The sequence below is a fragment of the Anabas testudineus genome, chromosome 2 (genome assembly GCF_900324465.2).
Source record: "Anabas testudineus chromosome 2, fAnaTes1.2, whole genome shotgun sequence".
Lineage (NCBI taxonomy): Eukaryota > Metazoa > Chordata > Actinopteri > Anabantiformes > Anabantidae > Anabas > Anabas testudineus.
Genome location: NC_046611.1, coordinates 5,946,492 through 5,973,531, shown reverse-complemented (window position 1 = coordinate 5,973,531; position 27,040 = coordinate 5,946,492). Strand labels below are relative to the sequence as shown.

General features: G+C 38.7%; 1 protein-coding gene across 2 annotated transcripts in view; it reads right to left on the bottom strand.

Moving 5' to 3' along the window:
* Window positions 1-27,040, bottom strand: part of LOC113163030 (neural cell adhesion molecule 2) — a 278,200-nt gene that overhangs the window by 6,213 nt on the left and 244,947 nt on the right. The window contains exons 13-18 of one of the 2 annotated variants that reach the window (XM_026361330.1): window positions 26,528-26,624; window positions 25,648-25,821; window positions 22,637-22,756; window positions 21,551-21,672; window positions 18,983-19,157; window positions 5,372-5,579 (exon numbers count right to left, since the gene is read on the bottom strand). In XM_026361330.1, coding sequence (XP_026217115.1) covers window positions 5,372-5,579; window positions 18,983-19,157; window positions 21,551-21,672; window positions 22,637-22,756; window positions 25,648-25,821; window positions 26,528-26,624 — 896 coding nt within the window. The remainder of the gene's footprint in view (window positions 1-5,371; window positions 5,580-18,982; window positions 19,158-21,550; window positions 21,673-22,636; window positions 22,757-25,647; window positions 25,822-26,527; window positions 26,625-27,040) is intronic. The other variant, XM_026361331.1, reaches the window with a different exon arrangement.

The following is a 27,040-nucleotide window of genomic DNA, read 5'->3' as shown; positions in this document are numbered from 1 at the left end:
TTTAATCTTATAAAACTGATGGAAGTGCAGGCAGATGCAGAAATAACTGGGGAGAAGTGCCTGAAGAATTCAGGAAGGAATAAGAGGGAAAGAGAGAAACTCCAACCTCTGGCTACCAGCTAACATCACATCACTAACCACATCTGATGTGTACTCCCAGAAAAAACAAACAACAAAAGAGGCCCATCACTCCAAACATTTCCTCAAAATGACAAACCGACTCTGCCTGATTTCGCTTGATGGATGGACAACTCCTCTCTACAACAGCTATATTCTGAGTCACTGGCAGACTAGTTTGTTTTTCATACATATCTTGCTTTATACAAATAGTTTGAGCCTCAATAAAAAGCTGAACTGTCAGCAGAGATGTGATAACTAATGTGGGTTAAAGTCAAAGTTAATCAGGATGTAGATTTCCCCTCCAATGCTGAGAGAAATACAGCAACAGATGTATTTCCTACATTACCCTCTCTTTATGTGTTTTCACCCCCACAAGACTCCTCATACACTGCTGTCGTCACACTGCCTAAAATACACACACACACACACACACACACACACACACACACACACACACACACACACACACACACACACACACACACACCCTCAGAAGTTACATTTAAAACAATGTCAGGGACACAAAGCAAACAGAACTGCTACTGGGTTTTGACAATCCTCTTTGATTATGTTACCAGAGCCAGCATCTGTGTGCACCTGACGGTGGGCCGGGGGGGACATCAGAGTGCGTATGCAGATGTGTGTTTATAATCTGTAAGCTTCTAAGTGACACCAAAGCACAGCAGGGGCGACTTGTTCGTTCCTCTGCTGACGTTAATTAAACACAAGGCCATCTACAGCAGGCCACAAAGGCTCGCTACAGTCCCTGTCTCACAGAGATAAATTACATGGCCCAGGGTTTAAACCATAGCATATGCCTCAAGTGTTTGTTTTCACTCTTCAGATTTACATTTATTCTTTCAGCACGTTTGTTTTATCATAGCTGCCATTCAAGATCTTAGCCAAAGGATAGAGATGATTGTCGTCAAGGACATTTGACAGAGCTGCGGATGGACACAGTAACAATCAGAGACCTTGTTACTGCACACAGATATCAGCCTGTTTTTATGATTGTCTTCCACAAGGCCAAACGCATGTATGTCGTTTTTTCCCTTCTACAAAGTCAGGTGTGTTCGCTCCAAAGCCTTTTCACTTCATGAGAAAATAAGCTTTATGTTTGCTGTGGAGTTAGGGAGAAGTACAGCAAAATCACACTTAATTAAATGTCAGACATCTGAGCCTGACGCTCCAGCATTGTACATGTAAGTGCTGTCACCATGTCAATAACCCAAACTGTCTTGTCTCCTACAAAGTTTGCACATTCGGGGGTACCCATATCCCTGTAATGATGTGTCGTTTTAATTTTTATTTTTTACTACCATGAAAAAGACTGGAAAAATGCTCGTGCTTGCATAATAAAATGCAATGTAGCACAAAATGTGAGAGCAGTAATTACAGTAGGGCACCTAATCATGGATGAGTGACCAAAGTGGTACACTAAATTTTAATTAATTCACTGTGCCTTTAACATAATTTTCTGCAACACAACATCCAAAAACTAAATGTATGTATGTGAAATCCTTATCTTGCCGAGGCAAGAACACATTTCCTCTAATTTAGTGTAATATACTGTACACAAGAAGAAAAATATACAATAAACCACAATGCACACATACTGTGACTAGAGGAACAGTTACTGTAGAATAGAACTGAGTTTTATTTGTTTATTTTACTGTAGATTTGATGGTTACAGTAGTAACAAACTTTTTTTTTATTTTTCAAGCAAGATATATGGAGATATAATAAATATATTTTGAAAAACCCATTCCTGGAAACAGTGTCAATGCATTGATTATTAATTAGCAGTGATTCATTCACCTGTTACTCATAATGTGACGATGGGGTAACAAACAGGGTGACAAATGTTGGTCTGATCTAAAAATGAATAAACATTTTTGCCCAAATAACTGCACAGGTCAAAACAAAACGAATGTCAGATAAAGTTTAAGCTTATCTACATTTCAAAGATTTTATGCATCTTGACACAACTGGAGTCTTCAAAGAGTAAACAGATGAACCCTGGAGGCTGCAGCTTGTTTCATCTCTAAAATGTGACAAAGCTCTGATCTTTGATTAACAGTTGTTGCTACACACTGAAAGATTTCTTTTTCCTTTTAAAAAAATATTTATTTTTTTCCTTCCACACATTGTTAAAGGACAGAAAAGGAACCAGCAGCACTTAAAAACAGAGTCAAAAAAATCCTGTCAATTCCATGAATGAACTTTTCTTCAGTGTTGACAATGTTGTAGAAATGTTCTCTTCCTGAGGCCGCAGGCTGCCAGAGGCTTAACTATAATCTACTCTTTCTTCTATTTCCTGTCATGAATCAGCAGAGCATGAAGACTTTACTTGGGCTTCTCAGAGGCAGCGAGCCTCTACTCTCACCTTTGAAGTAAACACACTATTTACTGACGTCAGCGCAAACCTGTCCTGCATCACCTGATCCTACAAACGGTCATTACGCCATAATACACTCACTTTATTTGTTTTAGGTGAGTGATGTTTGGGCAACTCTGCTGGGAACTGCATTCATTCATTCAGCACCAAACTATTAACTATTATAACACCTAATAATAATTGCCAGTTTTGATCTTCAGGTCTAACCTCCCATCGAGTCCTTGAGCTGCTAGCTGGGAGGTTTGACAAGTGGACAAATATATAAAATCAGATATTTATATAGCCATTAATGCTACAGCAATATATAATATTTGACAGTCGAGTGAAGCTAGTAATGCCCACAGCTTCAGACTGAAAAACATCAGAGCTGAGGTCAGATATAAGTGTGTGTGCTGCAGCTGATCACAGCTTTAACCTGTCAGAGATCAGTGTGTGTCTGTCTTTTTCTATTTCTCCATCAGGCCCACTGGCATCTCAGCACACACTCAAAAACTGAGGGTGAGGATTGAGTTCTGAAGCACGAGGGCCACTGTGAACACGGCAAAGTCTTTGAACTATTCCTGAGGCAACTGCAAAGCCCAGTGTGTCCTTGATCTTGGCACAATTCCACAGATTCCTAATAGAAACACACCCACACATCCTCCATCATCACTTGGTCCAGCTCTGACGCTCCCTGCTAAGCGTCAGTTCCACGTCCTGCTGAGAGAGCATGCAGTGAGGACTGTCCACTCTCTGAACCCAGCTGAACCGAGAAACCTCTTAAAAATGTTCAGTGTCAGAATTGCACCGCCTGCCACCTGCAGGTTTCTCTTGATCCTACACCAGTGCCCACTCACACTCACACTCCCACTCAGCTCGCACAAACAGCCTCTGACCCGTGCCATTTATCGACTTCCCGATTTAAAGTTTACCACATGCTATTTATCACAGTATAAACTCTTGTCTATGTCATTATCGATACTGTTACACACAGTTTGCTGATCTTTACCACTTCTTATCCCCCAGTACCTTAAGACTCACACTACTGACATTTTGCAAACTCAGGGGTGTTTGAGGTTTATTCGGTCTCATTGCATTTGTGCTGTGAGTATTTGAATTGACAGAAACTGGATGTTTCAACTATTTATCCACAACATTTTGTGACTTATATTGGCTTCTCCGCTTGTGTGCCAACTACCTTTTATGAATTGCAGCACATTATGTTCAAGTGTTAGAGTTAACACAGATCCATTTTCTGTGCATTACTTGTGAATATAATTTTCTGGACCCTATAACCTTCAGCCAGGGCTTTTCCTAAAGCAAATACACCTGACAGGTTAGTTAAAATTGAGCTATACTGCATCATCAAATTGAGTTGTCACTTCAAATAGACAGTTCAGATCAGTCATTCCTTATATTATATAATAATATAATATATTATATATAAACAACATAAATGATGGACACAACTCTGACAATAAGACTTGGCTTGTAAAAGAAATATAGAGCTTCTATTTGTACCTGCCAGGACCGTCTTGCACCATTTTGCTGCACTTGTCCAGCACCATACTGTATATCTGTGACTCTGCTTGTATTTGTGATGTGACTGTGCTAAATTATCAAATCTTACATATCCATAAAGAAGTTGTAGCAGTAACGTAGTGTGCAGCTTCCTACAGACTGTAAAAGCCCGTGTGAGCTGCCGCTCCAGCTCCGTCTCGAACATAAAGCTGAGGCAGATTCTGCATGCTGTCTGGGCAGCCAGTCACTCAGCCCTCCAGCACTGTGAGCTTAGTGACTCAGCAAAAGTCAACCCCCTCCTCCTGTTCCTCCTCCTTTCTTTCTTCATGCCCTCTCTTTGCATCCCAGACACTGGGCTGGCACGCTGACAGTTTTAACACAAAAATGGCACCGCTGAGGCCAATGAATCAGGCTCTGTGGGTGCTATCTCACAAAACCTTTCTTTGGCAGCACCCTGCATAACATAGTACTGGGACCCAATCAGAAAATCGATTGTACTATGAATTTCATGGGGGAAGGCTTTTAAATTGTATGCTGTCTGATGAGAGAAATGTGTGTTTGCTCATCTTCATCAGATATACATGCAGTGAAGTGAGGTCACTCATAGAGTATTTGCATGCATACATTATACACAACGAACACTATGAACACAATAGTATGCACATAAAAACAAAGCAGGATGTTTCAAAAGTCACAATATTGAATAAAGCGACATTATACATGCACGTCATGAATGGACATGTACACATGATGCATGCAAATGAGACACTTCAAAGGTGAACTCGCTGCACATTGTATGGAGGGCACTGATGTTAGTGAATAAGACATAATCAAAGACATACTGTGATTGAAAGGGTGGTTGGGCGGCTGTTGTAGGTGTACCTACAGTAAATGGTAAAAAGAAGTCTCCTTTTATCATTCATGTCAATATGTTTAAGGCTGCTCTATTCATTGGTGTTTGAAAGATGAAACTTGCAAAATAAAGAAATAAACTACTGACAGTCTGTGATTCTTTTTTAGAGTATTAGGTCAAAGTCCTTGGAAACTTTTAAATATATATAAAGGTGTTTTTGTCTAAAGGCAATTGTGTAACATGTTGGATCTAATATGTTTGTTATACATTTGTTTTGTTGATTTGTATTCATCCATTTAGATCTGTTATACAGCACAAAACAGTTCGTTTTCACAGAGACAGCGTGACCCAGTGTAACCCCCAAGTATTAAGATACACCCACAGCAGATGCTCCCTCTGCAAGCATGAATGAATTAGTGACATTGATACTGCTAGTATAGAAATTAAGTAAAAACAAAAGTTTCTGTAAAAAAGAAGCAATATAAACACAAAGGACTCACAGGTAGGCGGCCTTGCCCTCCTCTATTTCTTTGCCCTTGCCGCTGGTGGCTGTTTTCTTGCTGCACAGTGTACGCGTGATGCACATCAGCAGGCCGCAGTGACGCAGGAAGAAGCAGCTGACGTCCACCAGCACGAGGAGCAGCAGCAGCGCTCCCAGGCCCAGACCCACCACTGCCCCCAGCCCCAGGCCGCTGAACAGGGATTCTGCTAAGGCAGTGAAACACACACGCAGACACATGACACACAACAAGAAGAAAACACTGTTAACAATTTTGGTTCTGCACTTGTTCTCCAAGACACACACAGAGGTCATGTGGAGAGCAGCATCAGCGGAGCTGGTCAGGATTCATCGTCTTGCTCAAGGACGTGTCTGCAGGTCAGGTACCTGCTGAATTGAGGCGTGACCTCTGGCTGAAGGTCAGCCTCTTCCAGTGCCCTGCTTAAATCTATATGCGAAGGGGGGTTAGAGTACTGTACTATAAGTGTGAGTCTACAAAACTAGAAACTGAAATAGAGCACACCCACCTCAAAAAAAAAAAAAAAAAAAACTTTTACCATGGTTACTTCCAAAACAAGCTGAAGGTCAGTGAATTCCTGTGGAGCCAGTTGGACGTTTTCCAACACGTAGATAAATCCTAATCCACAACGCCTCGACTCCACACAATCCTCAGCGGAGGATCTTGATTATTAGTGTGAATCCACCAAATCTCCTCTGTAACAAATCAATTTCAGCCTTACAAAGTTTTCTATATACAGTAAATGGAATAAAAGTTTCAAAGAATAAAATAAATGAGGAAAAGGAGATCTATGGCATTCGGAAACAGGTGGAGAGGCTTTACTTGGTGATTTATTTGTATTATCAGAAGCGTTGCAGGTTCCTATCTGTTGAAGAACTTAAATAAACAGTAATCTCTTGAAAGAAATGATTCATGAGCATTTTATCGGCCTGATACCACACAACAGCACTTCTGTGTTTGTCCTCAGGCCATGTTACTGTACCTTCTCTATAATGTGCCACCTGTCAACATGTCCGTTTTCACAGATGCAGAACTTAGTGTACGCACTTTAGCTATATCGTAGCACATTACAGCTCAAGGTAGCAAACGTCAGCATTACCATACTGATGCTTCAGCTCGAGTCCACTGGGCACCTCTTATTTCATAGCTTGCAGCACTAAACAGATTCACATGGGAGGCAAAGTAGGAATTTTCAGCTAAAAGTTAGAATAGTTTCTTTCATAGCGGTCAGCAGTCTGCGCTCTGAAACACATCAAGCTCTCAGCTCAGTCGGGAACAAGCAGCAGGGCCTGCTTTCAATTGAAAGTAATGAGAAAATGAAGGCAATGCAGTGAAGAGAGGCTCCCAGTGGGCACAGCTGAATAGAGTTGTGCCCTTAAGTGATCCTGGGGTTGAGCAAACTGAACATCCACTGTAGGATCAGTGCTGACAGCTGGAGGTCAGACCTTGCCAGGAGTAATCAGCAATGGAAGAGTGAGACTGAATGAACTTTCCTACTTAAGAACGTTCTCATATGGATGTTCAGTAGCCTGTGTGTTAAAAAGGGGATCAGACATTAATATGAAGACAGCTGAGTGGTGAAGTCTGGCACCTCAAAGTAAAAAAAAAAAATCCCCAAGTGAACAACGAGTGAATGCTGCCAGAGGTTTCTCTGAGCTGTCTCTTCTCTCCTGTGTAGCAAAATGTAAACGTGAGTTGAATGGAGTAGGTGTCTTCAGTCAGGTTCCCACATTCCCACCTAGAGACTGTATGTTTGAGATAAAGGTGAACTCAGGTCACATGCATTGACAGAGAATATAAACTGTCTTTAACCCTCCAGAGAGCGACGTATGGCATCCAGTTGAATCCTCACTAAACTCTGACAAACTACACTCTGCAAGATCCTAATACCACTGTGATTACAGATTCCAACTGTGTAACAGACGTGCATACTAAACAGAAAAAAATAAGAGGAAAAAAGTCTGACCAGGTTTGTGTTTGTGTGCATCATGTTCAGGTTCGTTTACACTAAACAACACTTTGATAGGAAAATCCAAGTAGTTACTATTCAGAAGGAAAAACAAAGAGTTAAATGGGTATATTGAATAAAGTTAGAAAAGTTCCCTAGAGACAGTTTAAAACTAAAAGCCAGGATCTGTGTGACCAGTAGCACTGTTCGCTGGCAGTTTTTTAGATTTCTGTTAAAAACATTTTACATATAGTGTTTTTAAAACCCAACGTTAATGTATAAAATCTTAAAAGTGCGGCATTTAAGAGTGCATCAGATTTAAGGTGGACTTTAGCTTTAAGGGTGGCTGAAGATATTTGCTTTCATTGCTAGAATTACAATAGCAGTGTCCAGGTTTTATATGCGCAAGACAACAATGATACAGCATTAGTTCTTCATTGTCTCGGCTGTAAGCACACCAAATTAAAGCTGAGAGCCTCACGGTCCTGGTTTCATTTCAAATCCAGTGCTGCAGGAGGTCTGAGCCAACACAACAATAATTTATCAACTTCCAAATACTCGTGGACTGCAGTGGAGTTTTTAACAGTGTGTCACAACAAAAATGACACTCATGTCGGTGACTTTGTTCTTAACTTAGAGCTGAGACTGCAGACATTGGAGACTGGCAGCGAGTCAAAGCCAGAGAGCCAGAAAAAAAAAAAAAACCTTGTGGCAAAAAGAATTCTAATTAAAGCACTTTGTGTCTTCATGAATCTGGGGATGTGGAAATGAAACCTGTTGACTGGATCAATATTTTCTCATTGCCACAGGCTGCTGTTTTGTATTTCACCTTTTGGAAGTTTATCTGAGTTAATTTGGCTGCTAAAGCCACAGATTCGGGGATGGTAAACAACACCTCTCCTGAAGCATCCCCATATTCCAAGAGAGAAAGCAGATAATTGTCCAGTCCACCTTCTCATCACAACACTGCTGTTGCCTTATGTTTTTGTATCAGTGTTTACTTTTGTTTTTTACCACATACAGCCCTGATCTCTTTATAATAATGGAGTATTTATAATATTACTAGGCTGAATTCCTTATTATACAGTGAAACAGCTAGTTAATCAAACATAAACCACAGAAATGGCTGCGACCCTATGATATTAAAGAGTAGAGATATTTATTACCAACTGAAAACTACTAGAAATCTTTTAATTTGAAGGAATGCCCAAAGTATTTAGGAGTGTCTGGATAGAGATTTTATTAAAATTTCATTTTCCAGTAAAAGCTCTTACCCTGAAAGACTGAAATCCATAAACATCAGTCTTTCGTCTGATAGGAAGTATTACTCTGAAGTACTTAGCAGCAGCTTGACAGTTTGATGTTGGATTGATATTATATATTACATGCTTGTTTTCTTGTAGCCAATTTGCCAGCTATGCTATCAGACTAATTTAATCCAAGTAGTGGTCGAATACACTAAATTAACTAACATATATGAATATGTGCATATCATCTATTATTGTTAGAAAAATAGAGAATGCATTAAAAACATGGAACATTTACAAGAGATGGCAATGGAGTGTTGGCACTGAAATACAAAACACAGCAACACAGGATGAAGCACATTCACAAAATAGAAAACAAAAAAACTAAACATGGCACCATTTCACAAAACCAATTTTAGAAAACACAATGACATTTAAATGTTTTTCTAAAATGTTTTCTGCTTTGTCGTCAGACACACGGCTTTTTCTGACTGTACAGAGATTTTTTAAAGTTGCATTTTTGTAAATGGTTGTTGCTTTAATGTTTCCTTAAATGTCACTGTGCTCTCTGTTATATTATTATGTTTTCTAATTTCTACTGTGTTTCCTCCAGTGTTGGTTGTAGTTTGTACCTTAAAACTAAATCTAGGTCAAAATGTCATAGTTTATTTAATGTTGCTTCACCATACAGTCTGCAGGGAAACAATAGGGAGCTGACGTTTTGACGTCAGGTCCAGGCTGGCCTCTCTTCCAGTAACTTATGTATCAATGCACTTTCTCATTCAGCATTTCCTTTGTCTGAATTCTTCCACACTGTGCAGCCTTCTGTCCTGCTGTTATTACAGAGCTTGACTCAACCCCTTTGACCCATTTATGGACTCTTTTGTTGAGCCGTGACATTTCGCCTGCAGAGGTCTAGTGCTGATTGGAAATATTGAATAAAGAAAGATATTAAATCATGTTTTGAAAAAAAAAAAAAAACACCCACCAACATCCCTCCAGACAGACAGTATGAAGTAAACCACGTTATCAAGCTTGTCTCCTAGAAGAAACATTTATATACTACTGAATTGTTTTCTCAATTATAGTGTGGTGGCTAAAGTAATTGCTGCCTGGATTATTTTTAGAGGCAATGTTCTTTTAGAGTGAAGGAAAGTGCCACATTAATGAAGTGAACTGGAGACGACTTTGCATATTTGACATCCAAGTGAAACATCAGTATCAACAGTTTTGCCAAACATAACATACTGTTTAGATTATGTGTAGGAGTTCAGTTATTAATCTTATTACAAGTGTCAGAGGGATTGTGAACGAGGTTTTCTTAACACTGGAAACAAAAAAAAACAAAATGTTTCACCAAGATCTGTTTCAGAAAGCATTTTTCTACACTGTCCGTCCAAAAAAAAAAAAAAAGTCACCATAAGATAATTATTTTTTAGCTGGCAACAAGGTATTTAACCCCAACTGATGCAGTGAGCAGCTTCTCATTTCTTAAACAACATCCTGTGGTCGAGGAAAAGATGTTAATCTGTTTCAGAACGGTCGAATTATTCACATCAAGCAAAGAAAACATCTAAGGAGATTGATGAAACTACTAAAACTGGGTTAAGAACTGTCCAATGGGTCATGTGGTCCGATGAGTCCAGATTTACCCTGTTCACACATGGATTGTCCACCACAGAGTCCAGACCTTAACCTTTGGGAAGTGCTGGAGAAGACTTTGGGCAGTGGTCTAACTCTCTTATCATCTATACAAGAGCTTGGTGAAAAATGTATGTAACTCTGGACTCTGTAATCAAAGCTAATGGCGGTCCAACGAAATATTAGAGTGTGTGACTTTTTTTTTGTGTGTTCAGTGTGAGAACTCAAGGTCGCTTGTTGACTGGTGTCTTTATGACTTTGGGAATGGAGCGCGACGCATGTATAGAGATTGGTACAGAAATAAAATCAAAGGAAATCCTTCAACGTTGTCTTTGCTGCTTTTAGTATTTTAGCCTTTGATATTTTCTTCTGCATTATTCTTTGAGCCAGAAACAAGATGCCTTCTTTCGGGGAACTGCTCAGATGTCCGCATAAGGAATTAAGGCATGAAAAGAGGCTTAAATTTAAATGTAATAAACAGAGATGAAACAAGTGTGCAACCAAGTCAAAATGTTTTCAAGTTAGCAGCTGAAATGTCTTCCAACGCCTAAAACTTTATGATGTGAGGAAATTGAGCAAATTGCAATGAAAAAAAAAAAGCATATACAGTGACGTTTGTGCATAATTTGGGCACAAAATGCAATAAATATGTTTTTAATTTCCAGTGTTCATTTATTTGCATACGTATTCACGTGACCACCTCCAGCTACAGTTGCTAAGGAGAAGTAATGAGGTCACTTCTATGGGAGCAACGCTTTTCTCCTGATGTACTGGAGGTGCAGGAGGAGAGACTCTCTGTGAAAACCATCTCTGTAATAAGCTACAGGTCGGGGTGATAAACCACCTGCAGGGCTTCAAGGGACAAAGCTGTGTGTAAATCCCTTTAACAAAAAAATCCAGCTGCTCTGGTCAAGAAAGGAGTTGTTCTCATCTTGTACCAGCAGAAAACAAAAAAAATAAAAAAGATTTTAAAGCACATTTTCTTTTCTTTTTAAACAATGATTGCATAATTTGAAATTTTGTAGTCAAAAATATGTTTAATAAAACACAATGTGTTATATTTAGAGTGGTTTTGAATTCACACACTGCTTGTTAAGAGTCATTTGTGACTCTTCATGAATGTACAGTTTTGAAAATAATACAAAACAAAGACAGACCACTGACGGAGAAGATGTGTCCAAACTTTTGACTGGTTGTGTATATGCTAAGTTGTCAAGGCGAAGAGTCAAACTGTTATTTTGTCAACTGTCCTGTCTAATAAACCAGCCTAATTAGATGGTAATCACTGGTGTGTTTCAGTATCAAATGGATCCAGACAAGCAGCAAGTGTTTGTTCACTGTTCCACTGGAAAAGCACAAGGACGTCTGTGTCCTCTGTGGTGAATCAGTTGTCCCTCCGTATCTATAAAACTGTCCATACTGTATTCCCCACTTCATGCTCTCCTGGTGGAGGTCAATCTAGCAGAACCTTCCACTGACAGCAGAACACTATTGTGCTTGGCACAGCCACTGCTTCTGTACTTTGGACTGAGGACAATAACACAATTGACTTTGAATTGAAAATTTATGATCAGCTGATGGGCATGGCTTTTACTATATCCTGACTTTAGCCTCAGGGTGTTTATGCCAAAAAGCAAATATTGGCAATATACAGTAAGTGTTGCTCACAAGATTTATGGTCAGCTTCCTGGTAACATCCCTGATTTACACTTTATATTTATTTCCTCCGTCTCTCTTCCTTCTTTTTTTATGCATGTTATTTCAGACCATTACAGTCTCCATCATTTAAATTCTGTGGAAGTCTTTTGGTAGATTATCATTTTAAATATTCAACCTATGCGTCTTATTGTACTGCTAATGCAGTACTGATTTATGCTTGATGTCCGGTCAAGAAACATCAATACAACACTCAAAAGAGTGGAGAACAAAGAATGAAAATAAAGTAGTTTATGTTTTTAGTACTTCTTTCTAATCTCACTCATCACCATCAGATTCTTCTCAAAGCTTCTTGGACAAAACTAATTTGTTCTGTTTGACTTAAGTTTTCACAAACTCAGACACAGTGGTCATTAATTCTTATTTTTCTGCTCTATTAACCCTTTTACAGCCTTCTCCTGATTGCTTGTTGATATATATCAGATCATTAGCTGCATCATTCAATTGTTAGAGATCCAACGGCTTGTGTGGCACCTAGAGCAATTCATATACATCTCAATTTGACAATATAAACTCATTAGGCCTGAGAGGTGATTGACTGCCCCTCGATTGGATCTGAGGAGAGGCGACTTGATTAATGATGACCGAATGGGCATTCATTGATTAGGAAGGTAGCAGGTGCTAATCTGCAGGGTAATAAACATAATCATTTGTGGATGCGATCGAGGATTCATTCTAAGTGCTCACTTTGTGATGTGATGAGAAGTGTTGAAGGGAAAGTTTGTCTGAGGAGGCACCGTAAGAATTAAAGATATTCATTAAATACTGTGGAGTTTGAAAGAGAGGGATGAGTCCTTGTTTTTTGTCCATTTTCAAGGAGGAAGCAGTCGAGTTGTGATGCAGCTCAAGTGCACTCAAGAGCCAGTGCAGAGGAAATGAAAAACCATGGCAAATTACTCCCAACTTAAAAGAATAAGGCATCCTTTACAATCAACCTTAAAAGACTTCAAAGAAATTTGGTCCACTTTGCTGTAATTACTGCTGTCTGGGGTTACAACCTATTTCAGGGGTAATTCAAGTGTCTCTACCTTGAACTTTTTAGTTGAATCCAAGCTTAAACAGCAAAGCAAGACACATATTTAAATGCATGAAATGCACTTTACAACTCGTAATTACATCTCTGACAAAAAATAGATGTTCAACAAGGTGTCACTATTCAAGTCCTCACACAGGTCCTCTCAGAGGTCACGCTCAGTGTGGAGTTTCCAAACGAAACTACTTTATGTACAACTGTATGATCCAGAAAAGAGGATTTTCAATCTGTGTCCACTGTGAATCAGCATCAATAAATAAGAGAATAATCACGTCACGTTTTCTTCAGTTTTCAAGGGATCAACTGATGGCTGTCTGGACATTCATGAGTAAATTGCAAACAGAAATGGCTAATAGCTAAATCAGCAAACTTTTAATGGTGCCGAGTTGTGTGAGCTTAAGCAATATAGATGAACAATATGGGGCTGAAGTTGTAGCTAACTCACTGACTTTATGACAGTTTTCTAACAATGCAGAAATAGTTTTAATTCTGATTTGTATCATTGGGAAGTCTGGACATAAACAGGCTGTTTCAGAAAGATGCCATTGTCCCTACTCTCGCTGTCAGCCGCCTGCTTGTCTTTGCTGATGATAAATAATATGGTTGACAATGAGTTTGGGATACGAAATGTAATTTCATCCCAACAGGATTATCTTTGTTCAGTAATAAATAAGTTAAATGAACATCAGCACTGATCTTTTACCCTTTTGTTTGGTTTTTTCTGGTATCAGTGAAACTAATGGAGACCTTTGATTAAAAGTATGTCTAAGGTCACTTAGACATACAGGACACAGCCACTAGTGGCTGTGTCCTTAAACTTTAAACTTTTATCCACCAAGCATTTGGACAGATCATTTTAGATAAACATTTAGTTTTAATTTGACAATATTTTCAGTGACATGGTTTCAGAAGTAATGGTCTTTTTGTTTATACTGTGCCGGTTTCAGAGCTCCGGGGATCCTTCTACTATTTTTTTCATCTGGATCCTTAAAGAGTAAAGACATCAGAGACTTTTTACTGGACTCAGTAAACATAGCTCAACTGAGGCTTTCTTTTAAGGCTCTCTTTTAGCTTCTTTATTGCCCAAATACTAACCGGTAAATGCTAGTTCTACTTATTTATAACTGCAGGTAGTTTCTTCAGCAGCAGCTGGTGGAAAAGTCATCAAATCATCAGTAACTTAGTAACAAAATCAAAATGTTTTGCCTCACATATCCTGGTAAGTAGATGAAAAACCTTTTACACACTAAACTACCAACAGACTGCATCTTTTTCACAACACTGCTTTAAAAATAATGACTTTCATTTTGAAAATTGATGAGGGAGTTGATTAATGTAATGGACAGCTATTAAAGCACTCATTTCCAATTTTGATTTACTGACATCTCTTCCAGGAAAAGTTTCACTGGAGCTCTCAGGAGAGGAGAAAAGCCCGTCCAGATTATTTCTTCAAGTGCTTTGATGAGATTATTGCAAGTGAAATCTATGGCGCCTGTTTCAATCACGACTTTTTATGGTGCATGACTGGAAGGAGAGGAAAGAGCTAAGAAAAATACTGCAGTCACAACAAAGCTCAGCACGAGAAAACCACACTGTATCAGACACAAGCCCTCCACTGCGCCTTATTTTTCCACAGTAAAGAAGTAGTAAGAGCACAATTCAATACTGTGCTGCTGCATAATTTAGTTAATAATAGTGCACCATAATCGATTTGTTGATTGCGTGTGCCATCGTGCCACTTCATAGGTTTTGTGATGACTAAGATATTGTATGAAATATATATATATATATATGTGTATATATATATATATATATATATATATATATATATATATATATATATATATATATTTGTATATATATATATATATATATATATATATAAATATATATATATATCAACCTGTTCGATCGTTATGAAAAAAATTAGTTTCTAAAACTAAAACTAAACATAATAATAATCTAAAGCTATTATGGACCCTTCCTTAATATTAATGTGCCCTCCTGTCAGGCCATGTGTCCAAGTGTCAATGAAGCGGTGAACTGCGTGATGCAAAAAGCTGACAAGGCAAAAAAAGAAGCAGTTGTTAGAGACACAATGATGTAATTGGGGAGGGCAGAAGAACACCACAGTGATTTAGGAGGTGAAAAGTAAGCTTTGATTTGCAAAAAAAAGACTTCAAGGAGGAAGAATAAATTGAAAAGGAACCAAGGGCAGTGTTGCAATCAATGGCATTTTCCTTAAAGGGTTTTGTGCGAGCATGAGGGGAAGAAGGTTATGCAGCCTGTTACAAACTAAAATAGGATGGAGCAACGAGGATGAGGGGGAAAAAAGAAAAGTGCCAACTCAATACCTCGCAGATGGATAATACATTGAGGAGGAATTGAGGAGAGAAATTGGTTGGTGAGAGATAGTAGGTATCTATATATATTGTGGACATATTTTCTGCGTTGAGGAAAGAAAAAAAAAAAAAACAAGGCAAAGTTTCTTTCATCAAGTGTGCATGCGAGGGTGTTTATATGAGAGGGGAAAAAAATGAGGCGGTAAATTGGAAAAATTGGGATTGGCAGATATTTCACATCTAATATTGCTGATTGAGCTAACACTGACCAGACTTCTTCTATATCCAATTTGACTCAGTGTAGCAGAAAATGTGAGTCATTTCTCTGTTTAACCTGCACGACTTTCCCAGACTGTATTAAAAAATAAACTGCGTTTTCGCAGGAAAATTTCGAGATTGACGACTTTTCTTAATGAAAATGCAGCAAACATAAACTGTTATTATTAAGCTGTAAATTGGTATAGGACTGGTGTCAGCTGAAAATGAGTAATTGCAAAGTCCTGAGCATGTGAAAGAGACAGATAGGAAAGTTTGAGCTAATGAGCAAGTGATGCTTGTGTGAGTTTGGTTCATTTGAGAGCGACTCTGACAACTCTGCTCTGTTTCTGCAGCACATCACTCTCTCTGTCTACTGTACACTCCTTTATTGCCTTCTTAGCCAAAAAGCTCAGCGGTGTTACTCTTCTTCAAACAAACACATTAAGACAAAAGCGTTTTCTCTCCGTCTCCCTTCTCTCTCCCAGGCTCTTTCCCACGATGCACCGCTGTTCGCTAACAAGAGAGGACAGCCAATCGAAGTGACCCGCCTTAAGCTTGTCGTTCCCCTAGTCTTGTTTTCTATTTGAAAAGCAGCGCACACTCTCACAGACCATTTAGCAAGTGCAGTAATGACAGTGGCAAACACTTGCTCGATCCAAAACAGCACAAATAGACGTGGTAACAGGCTTGGAAAGGAGAGCAGCAGCACTAAAACAGCCTCCCTTTGTTTTTTTCCCATGTGAATGTGCGGTCTTCAGGGGGAAGTGCATAAAACATTTTTATTTCGACAATACACGTGTCTGTGTGACTTTAACTGTGTGTGTTCTACCTTCAAAGTGTAACAGTGCTGCGTGCTGCACGCGTTTGCATTCCTGCTCACGTGTGCGCATTTACTTGTATGCATGTTGGAACTGAGATGCGTCCTGAACATCCAATAGTTTTGTTTTTCCTGGAACACTAATTAGAAGACTCCACGAAGAAAGAGAAACATGAGCAGCGCAGGGCTACAAAACATCACATCAAGACCGTGAGCTGTAAAAGATGTCCATGTTTGTGTACCAGCTTATATGATTGTCTGCATGTTGGTCTTCTAAATGAGAAATGAGCTCAACTAGCCATGCAGAAGCACTCTGTGTGCGCTGTGTTGAGGTGCAGAATTGCAAAGTAGCACCACAGGAGAACCACGGGATAAAAAGAAGGAAGAAAAGAATGATGTTTTAAAGAAGAAAACTGCAGCCTGAGGGCGCTTTCACAGTTGGTCTGTTGGGCTTGTTTGAAGTGAACCCTGGTGTGATTGCAACATTTGTACTGTTTATTTAAACAGGTGTGAATGAATGCGCACTGCGGATATGAACACTGTGCACGGCTGAATGGGAAAGTCTTGGGACACTTCCAAGCCACAAGCGTTTGTGGTGACAATTCAGCATGAATCAAACACAAGATTATGACACTCGACGGCTGCAGCTCATGTAAATTTCCATTTTCTTTCATTTCAGTAATTGTGCTGATTTTATCTAATTATAGTTTTAAGTTATCTCAAGTTCCAAACAGTCATCTTCAGCATCTTGTTTTGTTTGACTGTCAAACAAAGAAACAAACAAACTAAATATAGTCAATTCTGAATGAAGTAACACAGAGCAAAGCAGCAGAAAATCCTTATGTTTGAAAAGCTGGAGCCACAGAACTTTTTAAAGAAATTACTCAAATGTTTCATCAGAAGAATTGCTGATTAATTTTCTGTCAGTAGGTTCCTACTGTTGTGACAATTAGAAATAGACAATATTACTTGACTGTGGATAGAATGCATGCTCTTTATGTGCAGCACAACTCGATGTCTGTCACTGAAAACACATTTTTCAATTCTTTTGCAAGTTCTTGCCACAGAGACCATGAATATCCTTTCAACAGCTCTTGGCTGCAACGCTAGAAGGAAGAAGTGTGAACCTTAGATAATCCTAGTCTGTGTTTTGTTGGATGTAAACACGAACTGGCACCATTAAAACTTTGCCAAATTAGCCATTAACAGTTCCTGTTTACTGTGACACTGAAGGAAACGTAAAAAAGGGATTATTCTCTGGCACACTCTGCAGCTGTAAGGAGCTCTTTCTTTACAATGATTTTGAAACACGTTTGTTACTGCGGGCACTGGAGATAATGACAGGCTTTAAAAGTGGAACTCCCACTGAATCTAAACTGTGCATCATGTCTGTGTGTCCACATTTGACAGATTTGAGTTCTGACCCTGACAAGGAGTCTGATTCTTCATGCAGAATGCACAGTGATTGATAGGACTGGACCTGAATATTGTTCTTTTGTGTTTGTGAAGGTATTTGGTTTTCAATTACGGTATTTGGGAGCCCGACATCCCTCTCACTCACAGCGCTGAACATCACGCGTCTAATTCACCTTGGCTGTTAAAGGGAAGGCAAAATGCCAAAGACTTCAGCTGTGTGGGAACACTTTAACCTGAAGGATGACAAGACAAATGCAGTATTGCCAAATATACCATTTAAAACTAGTCTTCCACAGCAGCACAACTCGATGCTGTATTAGACTTTGGTTTGAACAAAAACACAGAACATCCCAACTAGCAAACTGAGCTCAGCTAATGTTTCTTATCCAGTCTGTTAATGCTTCTTGCAGACAACTTATTCAGTTCATTTATTACTGTGAGTACTAAAATATGAAGACATTATAAATATGCAGACATAGCAGCGATATACCATCCATCCCTTAGGTTTAGAATATTTTAGGACTATTACTACCAAAGCTCCAGAGCCACAAAATGGTATTTAGGACACCACCAGCTACTGGTGCTGCCTGTAAATACTGACAGTGTTGAAAAAACAGCCAAATCAGGGGTTAAACTTCCATTTAAAAAGTTGTTAATAGAACACAGACTCTTTCTTATACCTGCAGACAGGTTAGTGAACGCTGTGTTGTCATACAGATGTTTTTAGTGGAGCTACAACATTTACAGCAGAAAAATGTTCAGCTTTTTCAATGTGAAACTAGAAAATAACTTCTGAGCTTCTCTCTGGTCAATGAGATTTAAATGCCATTCAACAATCAAACACAGAGAAATCCATTGCAGGATAGGCACAGCCACTAGGTTTCTCCATTGACAGCTTCCTCATTTGTCCAGAAAGCAAAGCAGCAACACGACCTGCTGCTTTCTGACGTTTGCTTTATCTTCACTGGACCATCTTGCTGCCTTGCTTTGGTTATCCGAATGTTATCGCATTTTCCAGTGGCAGGAATTACACACCCTTGATACAAAAAGTTTAGAAATGTTCTCTGGGGCATTCAAAGGAATTCAATACTAACTAGAAGCAGTAAAGGAAAGTAAAAACGTATATACTGAAAAGGGACATTACGACACAAAGTTTTTCTTTATCACGCTTTTACCTGTGATGTCAGGTTTCTGTGGCATGAAGAACTGATAGAAGGTCGGCTCTGACAGACCCTTGACGTTGCGCGCTGTGATTTCCACTTCATATCGTGTATTCCACTGCAGTGGCTGAAGCATCGCAAAATCATTTGCTCCTGGCACTAGCTTGGTCATCCACTGTTCCTCTTTATCCTGAGCAGAGAGAAAAAATGGGAGAAAAGAGTAAATACAAAGAGAAGCAAAAAAAAAAGATAGTCTCTTACCCTTGAATAAATTACAACTTCAATCGATGCTCTACATTTCATTTATGTCTGCAAGCATCTAGGCAGAGTAGAGAAAGTTGTTTTATGTGATGAACAACAGCTTACCCTTTGTGTTTTTAATCTGGGGATTGTGCGAGTTACTGCAATTAGGAACTGAGCTGCACTTGTGAAAAGCCCACGCAGATGCACTTGCATAGGTAAGAAGAAAGGGTAATCCTCTGTTGTACATCAAGTTCCCACACGTTCACCGACAACTTTCCTGTCACCGTGACTCCTTTTTTCCCTTCCTTAGATCATTCTTACTTTCCCTACTCCCTCACTTTTTATCTTGAGACCAAGTGCAAACAAAGGATTGGAGCTGAAGAGTCAGGGAGCTGTGTATTGAAAGCATGCCAAATGTATTGAATTTAACGTTCGTGCTTCTTGGCACCTTTTTCATCCAAGTGTTAGGTGGACAAAGAACGGTGCAGCATAAGCTTTTACAAAGTCAAGATCCAGGGTGTTAATCTATATAATATTTGCTTGATATGTCAGGCAACTACTGTGGGTCACAACGAGTCTAGGCTGCTTCTACCCTGAAGCAGTTGTGTGTTCCTGATGCAATGGTTTAATCTGCACCAGTATTGTTTTAAATTGCTGTCACTTCCTCAATGAGACACAGAAATGCCGACTTGGACACATTATGAAATGAGGAGATAGAAGATTTGGACCAACTCAAATCCACTTAGTCCTGTGGAGAGTTTTTGTATGAGTGCCATCTCTTCTGGCTCCTGGACCCATCGCAGCCTTATCTTGTAAGTTTAAACTACTTTTTGCTATTTTACACACAAAAATCAACTACTTAAATAGATGAGGGAATTCTGAGTTGGTGCAAACTCGCATTTGCACGCATTGAAGGCAACACCAGGACATAAAAGTAGAGATTCCCCAGCAGAACGTTTTCATTTTGCCACAAACACGCCCACCCAGCTCAATCAATAGGAACCTATCAAACCAGTGAGTCATGCACACGCGACTGAGAGGGAAAGCATCCTGTGTTCTGACACAAAGACCAACCAACGATGTTGAGATGTTTTTATGTGAGACAAAATTGCACACTTCAAAATGAAAGAAAACCTCTCCTCTAAATTGTGAGATTGTCAATTTAGTTAGTAAGTGCCTGCTTCAATAGGTTTTTAAAATGCAGCCACTATAATAATGTTATTATCAACACTGCTTCTTTTTAAGTTCTATGAAATTAATAAAAAATAGAAACTATCCAAGAGCATTATACTCTTATATTCTTATTTTCTGGGCGTCCTGAGTTTATTGATACAAACAGAGACAAAACAGTCGAGCTGAGTATTAATTCTTAGCCAAGAATAAAACCTAAAATGATCACTAGTCTCATCCAAAAATCCTAAAATACTGTTAACCTTAAATAAATTCAACTGATTTTGTTCAGGTTGTGAAACTATAAAACCTTTGGTTCATCTGTCAGTTTCTCAGAGCTCATAATTAGATTTTCTCATCCTCTTAAAGAAATCATTATTTTGTATTTAACAGTTTTTTTTCTTAATCACATTAAAGAGAATAATTGTTATTTTCAACACATCCATAAAAAGACCAAATCTAACAACGTGCGCATGCTTCATTACGTGAATGTGCAGCTCAGCCCCAAGCTCACTAGTTCCTTCTTAAGATGTAAATCTTCGAAAATGGGTCACACATGTATGGTTACATCTCTGAAAAAGGATAAATAATGTCCTCAAACAGCTGGGCACCGCCGTCTTTGGCAAACATTGTTGAAACCAGAGTAAAACACGTATTTGCTGGGTACTATTTTCAGCTGAGGATTAATATGTCTTTGATGCAATAACAAGTATTTACAGCAGCAGGGTGGTCTGTATAGGATTGAAATAAACTACTACAGCATTCATTGTAGTAAAGGAACACACAGCATGTTTGACTCACTGATGCACAGTTCCAGTCTGATAATGGAGCACAGAGGAAGACGTTACTCTCTGTCAGACTTGTTAGAAGGAGACATTCTGCTTTGGTCTTTTGATATGATTTATTTATTTATTTTTAAGAATAAGATACAGAATGATGCACCTCTTTTTAAAAAAGAAACTAAAAAATTGATGTTTGCTTTAGGTTTTTTAATCTAAATATGTTTTTCTGGTCGTTAAGCATCTGACAGCCCTTTTTTCACTATTCTTCTTTTCTTATCTCCTCTATCTGGCTCGAACTTGACTGAGGTCAAGGCCTTACTGAGAGCTGATTATGGTGGATTCTGAGAACAGACCTGATTGCAGTAGCACAATACTCTAAATTACTCACAGTCTTGTATTTGACTATATACTCCACAATGGGCATCCCTCCATCATCCTGCTTGACCAGCCCCAGCCTGTAGGCCTTGCCCATTCCTCTCTGCCCATGCACCGCCGGTGGACTTGGCTCACCTGGAGGAGGGAGAAAAGGAGTGTTTAGCAAAGAAGCGAAGCTACAGTATGTGTCTTTGTGTCTGTGTGTTTGTTCTGTGAGAGGGTGTGTGTGCACTTGTGTGCACTCCCAAAGAGGATAGCAGGTGGCAACATGAGATATGAGATAAGGATGCAGTACAAGGAGAGAGAAGGTTTTAAGGTGAATTAAATTCATATTACAAGGCAACTCCCACTGCCTGGCTGTAAGTAATCTTGACTGGAGGCTCTTATTATTCACTGTATTTTACTAATTGGGTCTTCTTTCCAGCATTCATTCTCAGTAGCTGCACTGCTGTAGAATATTAACACTTCTTCTACGGTCTTGCCTGGATTTACTGCAATCCTGTTGTGCCAGATTTCAAAAATACATAAAATACTGATCATAAAACCCTTGCAGGATCTAATTTTGATGCTGCAGTTTTACATTAAGACACAAATTTGATAGGATCTTTCCCAAGCTCCAATAATCTGCATTCATCTGACTGAAATATGAGGAGGTTGGAACAGCCTCAAATAAAAGCATGCTGGAGTTTCATAAAATGTCAAATAGGTCTTATTTTGCCAAGGTGCTGATGCTTTGCATAGATGTTTGCATTTTTATTGCACATCTATATTTTACTTTATAAAATTAGACCATTTCTATTTCTCTGATAGCAAAAATAAAACCATGGCTGTTTTATGTGTGATGTTTTATCACTATTTATTGTCCATTTCATAAAAACGTTGTACTTTAGGCAGCAGAATACATATTATCTACTGCACATCATAATTTCTTAACTGCAAAGATGTGCCAATAATTACCAATGAATCCACTGTAACTGCTATAAACCCATTGTAATAATGAATTAAAGTGATTATGACTGGGTTAGAAGAGTACTGAAGATCCCCGTTGAGCTGGAACCTAATGAGTGGTGAAGTGCAAAGAGCAGAGAATCAGACTTACGGATGGGTAAAGTCTGGAAGGTCTCCGTGTGGCTGAACTCTCCTTGACCCTTTCCGTTGACAGCTGCCACTCGAACCTCGTACGTGGTGTTTGGCTCCAGTCCTGTAAGCACCACGGTAGCTAGAGAGACACAGGACCAGGAGTTCATGTCACTTGGAAATACAGTACATGGCGGCTATCAGTCACGCAGATATCAGAGCAAATCAGTACATAAGCGAGCGAAAAATCACATTTGATTCTTATTGTGAAACTGATTGCTGTCCCTCATGACATGGTTTTATATTACTCAATGGAAAGAACCTGAGCTTATATTTATGAAGGTCATTTTGTACCTCCATATAAAAAGTCCCAGATGCATAAAGCCACACAGACAAAGACATTTTTTTATTCCATTTAGTGTTAAAGAATGTGACCTCAGATCTCAGTGATCCAAAAACTTAGCTAGTTCATACCAATGACGTTCGATATTCTTCTTTATTCTTCAAATACAGGGACAAAAATAAGAATAAGAAATTAAGTATAGAGAGTGAGGGAGATAAAGATTAAACCCTGCTTACTCTCTGTTCAACGCTTGTTAATTTGTCAGGCAGGTCTGACCTTGCAGACTATTATTTTTCTAGTGTAGTCTACTTAAAAGTAAATATGTATTCAAATATTTTCATATCAGAATATACTCTCTCTATATAATATATGTATTATAAACTATAATTAAAGTAAACTGAACATAAATGTAACAATGCAGAATAATAATATATACATGTAGTGTAACTGTAAATATTTACTTTATAATCTATCATTTAGAGATTTATAAAAATGGCACGTACTGACAATACATTTAAACAGTCAATTATAATTATAATAAACTATATATTTCAAGATTAGATAGGAGTGTGAATTTGATGAGATCCCAGTTCATTAATATGAAGAATATTAAACCTGCAGCAAAGTGAAAACTGAGTAATATGTTGCATTCATACTGTAAATTGCATCAATTATTAAATGAAACTGGAAATCTCATTATCACACCACATTACAGATTCCTATTTAAATGCTGCAGTCACTGGAGTCTATTTACATAATCTTGACTATTCAGAAAAGCCAGCAGAGAGTCGGCAGTAAAAGTTGTTGTTTTTGTCAGTCTGCACAAATTAAATACTTGAATGGTAATAGGTGCTTCTGCAGTTCTTTAGTCCCGGAACTGAAAACAAATTCTGCAATTTGCAGCCGTGCTAGGTTACTTTCCAGGCCATAAGCAGACATTTCAATTTGGGCAAAAGCATTCAAATGAAACGAGTCCAGGCATCTCATTATGTTGAAGAGTTTATTGTGTAAGTACTTTCTGTAGAGGATATCTGAAGTGGCTTCTATGATTATATGATGCCACTTAGCTGGCTTGTAATTAGTCCAGCTCACTATTTTAATATTCCAGTCCCAATCTTGAATAAAGAGCCACATTTAATTGAATTAAAATTGCAACTGAGCTTTATTTATGCAGTTTTGTTTGTGACGTTTCTCACTTTGTTCTTCATCCATGTCCCTGATTTGCTTCCTCCACATGTGCAGCACATTTTAACATATACAATTAAGGTGGTAGCTGCTGTTCAGTATTCACCTCATTGCGTCTCCATTTTGTAATGACTTTTAAATGAGGGATATTACTGATAAGCCCTTTAGGTTTGTCAGACCTGCTTATCACCCCAGCATTAGTCTTCTGGCTTACATTTTCCATCCATCCATCCTTCACCTTGTGGTGTACTTTTCCACCAACAGGCTCAGAAATCAATTTGTAGTCATAAAGCATAAGAAGCGAAGGAGCGTGCTGGCACGTTACCCACGAGGTGTTTGAGGTCCGTCATGGCCCAACAACAGCTCAGAACCAAGGCTTTGACAGATCGCATGACAGATCATTCGATACAGCTTCTACTCATGCTTGACTGGTGTCAGTTGATGTGTGTGGGGTTAACAGGCAGAAGCGCTGGTTAAAGCTTGATAGGATATTAATCTCCTACAGCTTCACTGGTCTAAGCTGTATGTTCTGAACTGTGTGACAAAAATTATAAAGATGATTTCTTAAAAATGAGATTTTCAGTAGTTATCTTTCCAACTATGTGCATTTATCATGTAGAACAGCTTTATGGCAGATTCTGGTAAATGAGGAGTCATTAAACTCCTCATTTATCACGTGAATCCAAATTTAACACAGCAGTTCATGGTGTTTGTAGGTAGGTTGGTTTGTGGATTATTTTGATTGCATTTTAAGATTGTGTGGTTATGGCACCATTGTGGTTCTACAGTAGAATTATGTAAATTTACATGAAGATTGGTTTGGAAAATCTTAATGGTGTATTTTGATTTATTACTGAAGTGAGTTTTCCAGCTCAAACAAGTATAAGAGTCATGCATGACAAGAAATCAGCAGCTGTCTGGAAAGTTGTAAGAATACATTAAAACAGTACTAATAGAAAAACAGTCAGCAGCAAGTGCATTAAATTGTCATAAGCATGCATAATCTGCAGTATGATCATTTACCATCGGTTTATGTTCAAGGGGCACTGAGAAATCCACTTTTAAAAGTGCTATTTAGAGATAATGATGTGAGTTTTTCTTCCATGGGGCAGAAAGTGTGTAATTTATCTTTGGATCACTGGTACTGATCACTGCTTTTAACCACTCCACTGTGTTAACAAACCTCAAGGAAATCGTGTTGGTCCATGAAATGCGAACAGGTGAAAGCTTTCATATTGATCTGAAAAAAATCAATCTACCTCCGTCTTAAAAAAAACAAGATTGAAATAGCCCACGTGTGTTCAAGTGGGATTTAGGCCATTAGAAGATCATGGGGTACATAATGGGGTCCACCTTAATAGCAGACTAATGTTCCTTACATTTCGCTTCATAAGTAACAATAGCGAAAATAAAATATAATAAAATGATAAAAATACATATAATACAGCATTAAGGCATTAAAATCATTTGTCATTTCATTTACATGAAAGTAAAAAACCACTCACTCTGGACACTGTGTGACTTGACGTCCCTCCAGTCCTGGGAGCCCACCTCCTTGTACTGGACCAGGTAGTAGCTGATGGGAACACCGCCATGAGAATCCGGCTTCATGAAGGTAACAGTTGCCAGCCGCTGGGAAACAGCAGAGAGACGCACCGAGTATGGATTCGATGGTACATCTGCAAACATGAGAACATGATCTCAGTGACTTTATGACTTTTGTTTTGCATTTATCTTATTCACCATCACACTTTTACCACGCTAACATGCTAATTGCTAATACATAATATATAGCTGAAGCTACTTTTTGAAGTATTTAGTCATAAACCAAAGTACTTATTTACCAGTACTAGATTTAGCTTTGAGGACAGTGCTGAGATCATCTCCTTTATCAGCTCAATTTTACTACATGAGGATGTGTTTTCTGTGTTTGTGTGTGTTTGTAAAGAATTGCAAATGGCAGAAAAACCTCCAAAACTCATTGTTTCTTGCAAGAATACATATTAGGTCAGCTTTTTGCTCACTTCTTTTCTCCTTTGCCAGAGCAATTCAATCTGCACTAAAGATAATTGGACTGCACTATTGTGTATTAGCCTGCGTTACAGTAAATTAGGGAGTACTTCACTAAATAGTGAGGGCTATGGTAAATCAGGTGGCACTATTTGAGATTAGGCTTGCCTGAATAGGGGTTGGGAGTTGTAGTGGAATTTATCTTCCCGAGAATTGCAACTAAGGATGTTGCTATTAGCAGAGAGGTATAAGGTTACAAAGCAGTTGAATGCTGTGTGGTCCCTGACTCCACACATTGTGGACTTGAAATTAAGCCACCAGTCTCATTAGTTCAAGTAAAGGGGTCACATAATAGTGGCAGTTCTGCAGACCCACCTGCCTGTGCCAAAATAAACTCCTGGTATCGAACTCCAATGTTGTTCCTGGCTGTGCAGTTGTAGCGGCCAAAGTCCCTGTCAGACATAGGAGTCACCTAGGACCAGAAATGAATGATAAAAAAATTAAATGATGAAATTAGGTACAAAGATCTTAATTCCATCCATATTCCTATTGGCAGCCATGCAAATAGTCACTTTATTTGTCTGAGGACGCCTGTCGCTGAGATTTCATATCTACAATGAAAATTCATGGCATTTAGTCAGAGTTCAAAGCTGCTGTTGGCCCAACAGAATTGAATAATACTGAAGAAAAATGGCCAATAGATGAACCTAATGAGCCTTATCTCACTGTAATTAGTGCTGCAACTTGTCGATTAGGTGATGAAATATGTCATTTCAAAATTTTCTGAAAGTAGTAGTAAAAAAAAAAAAACATGATCAATTAACATCAGTAACTTTGCCCAAAAGCACAAATATGTTGAAGTTCACAACATTTGAACAACAATCAAAT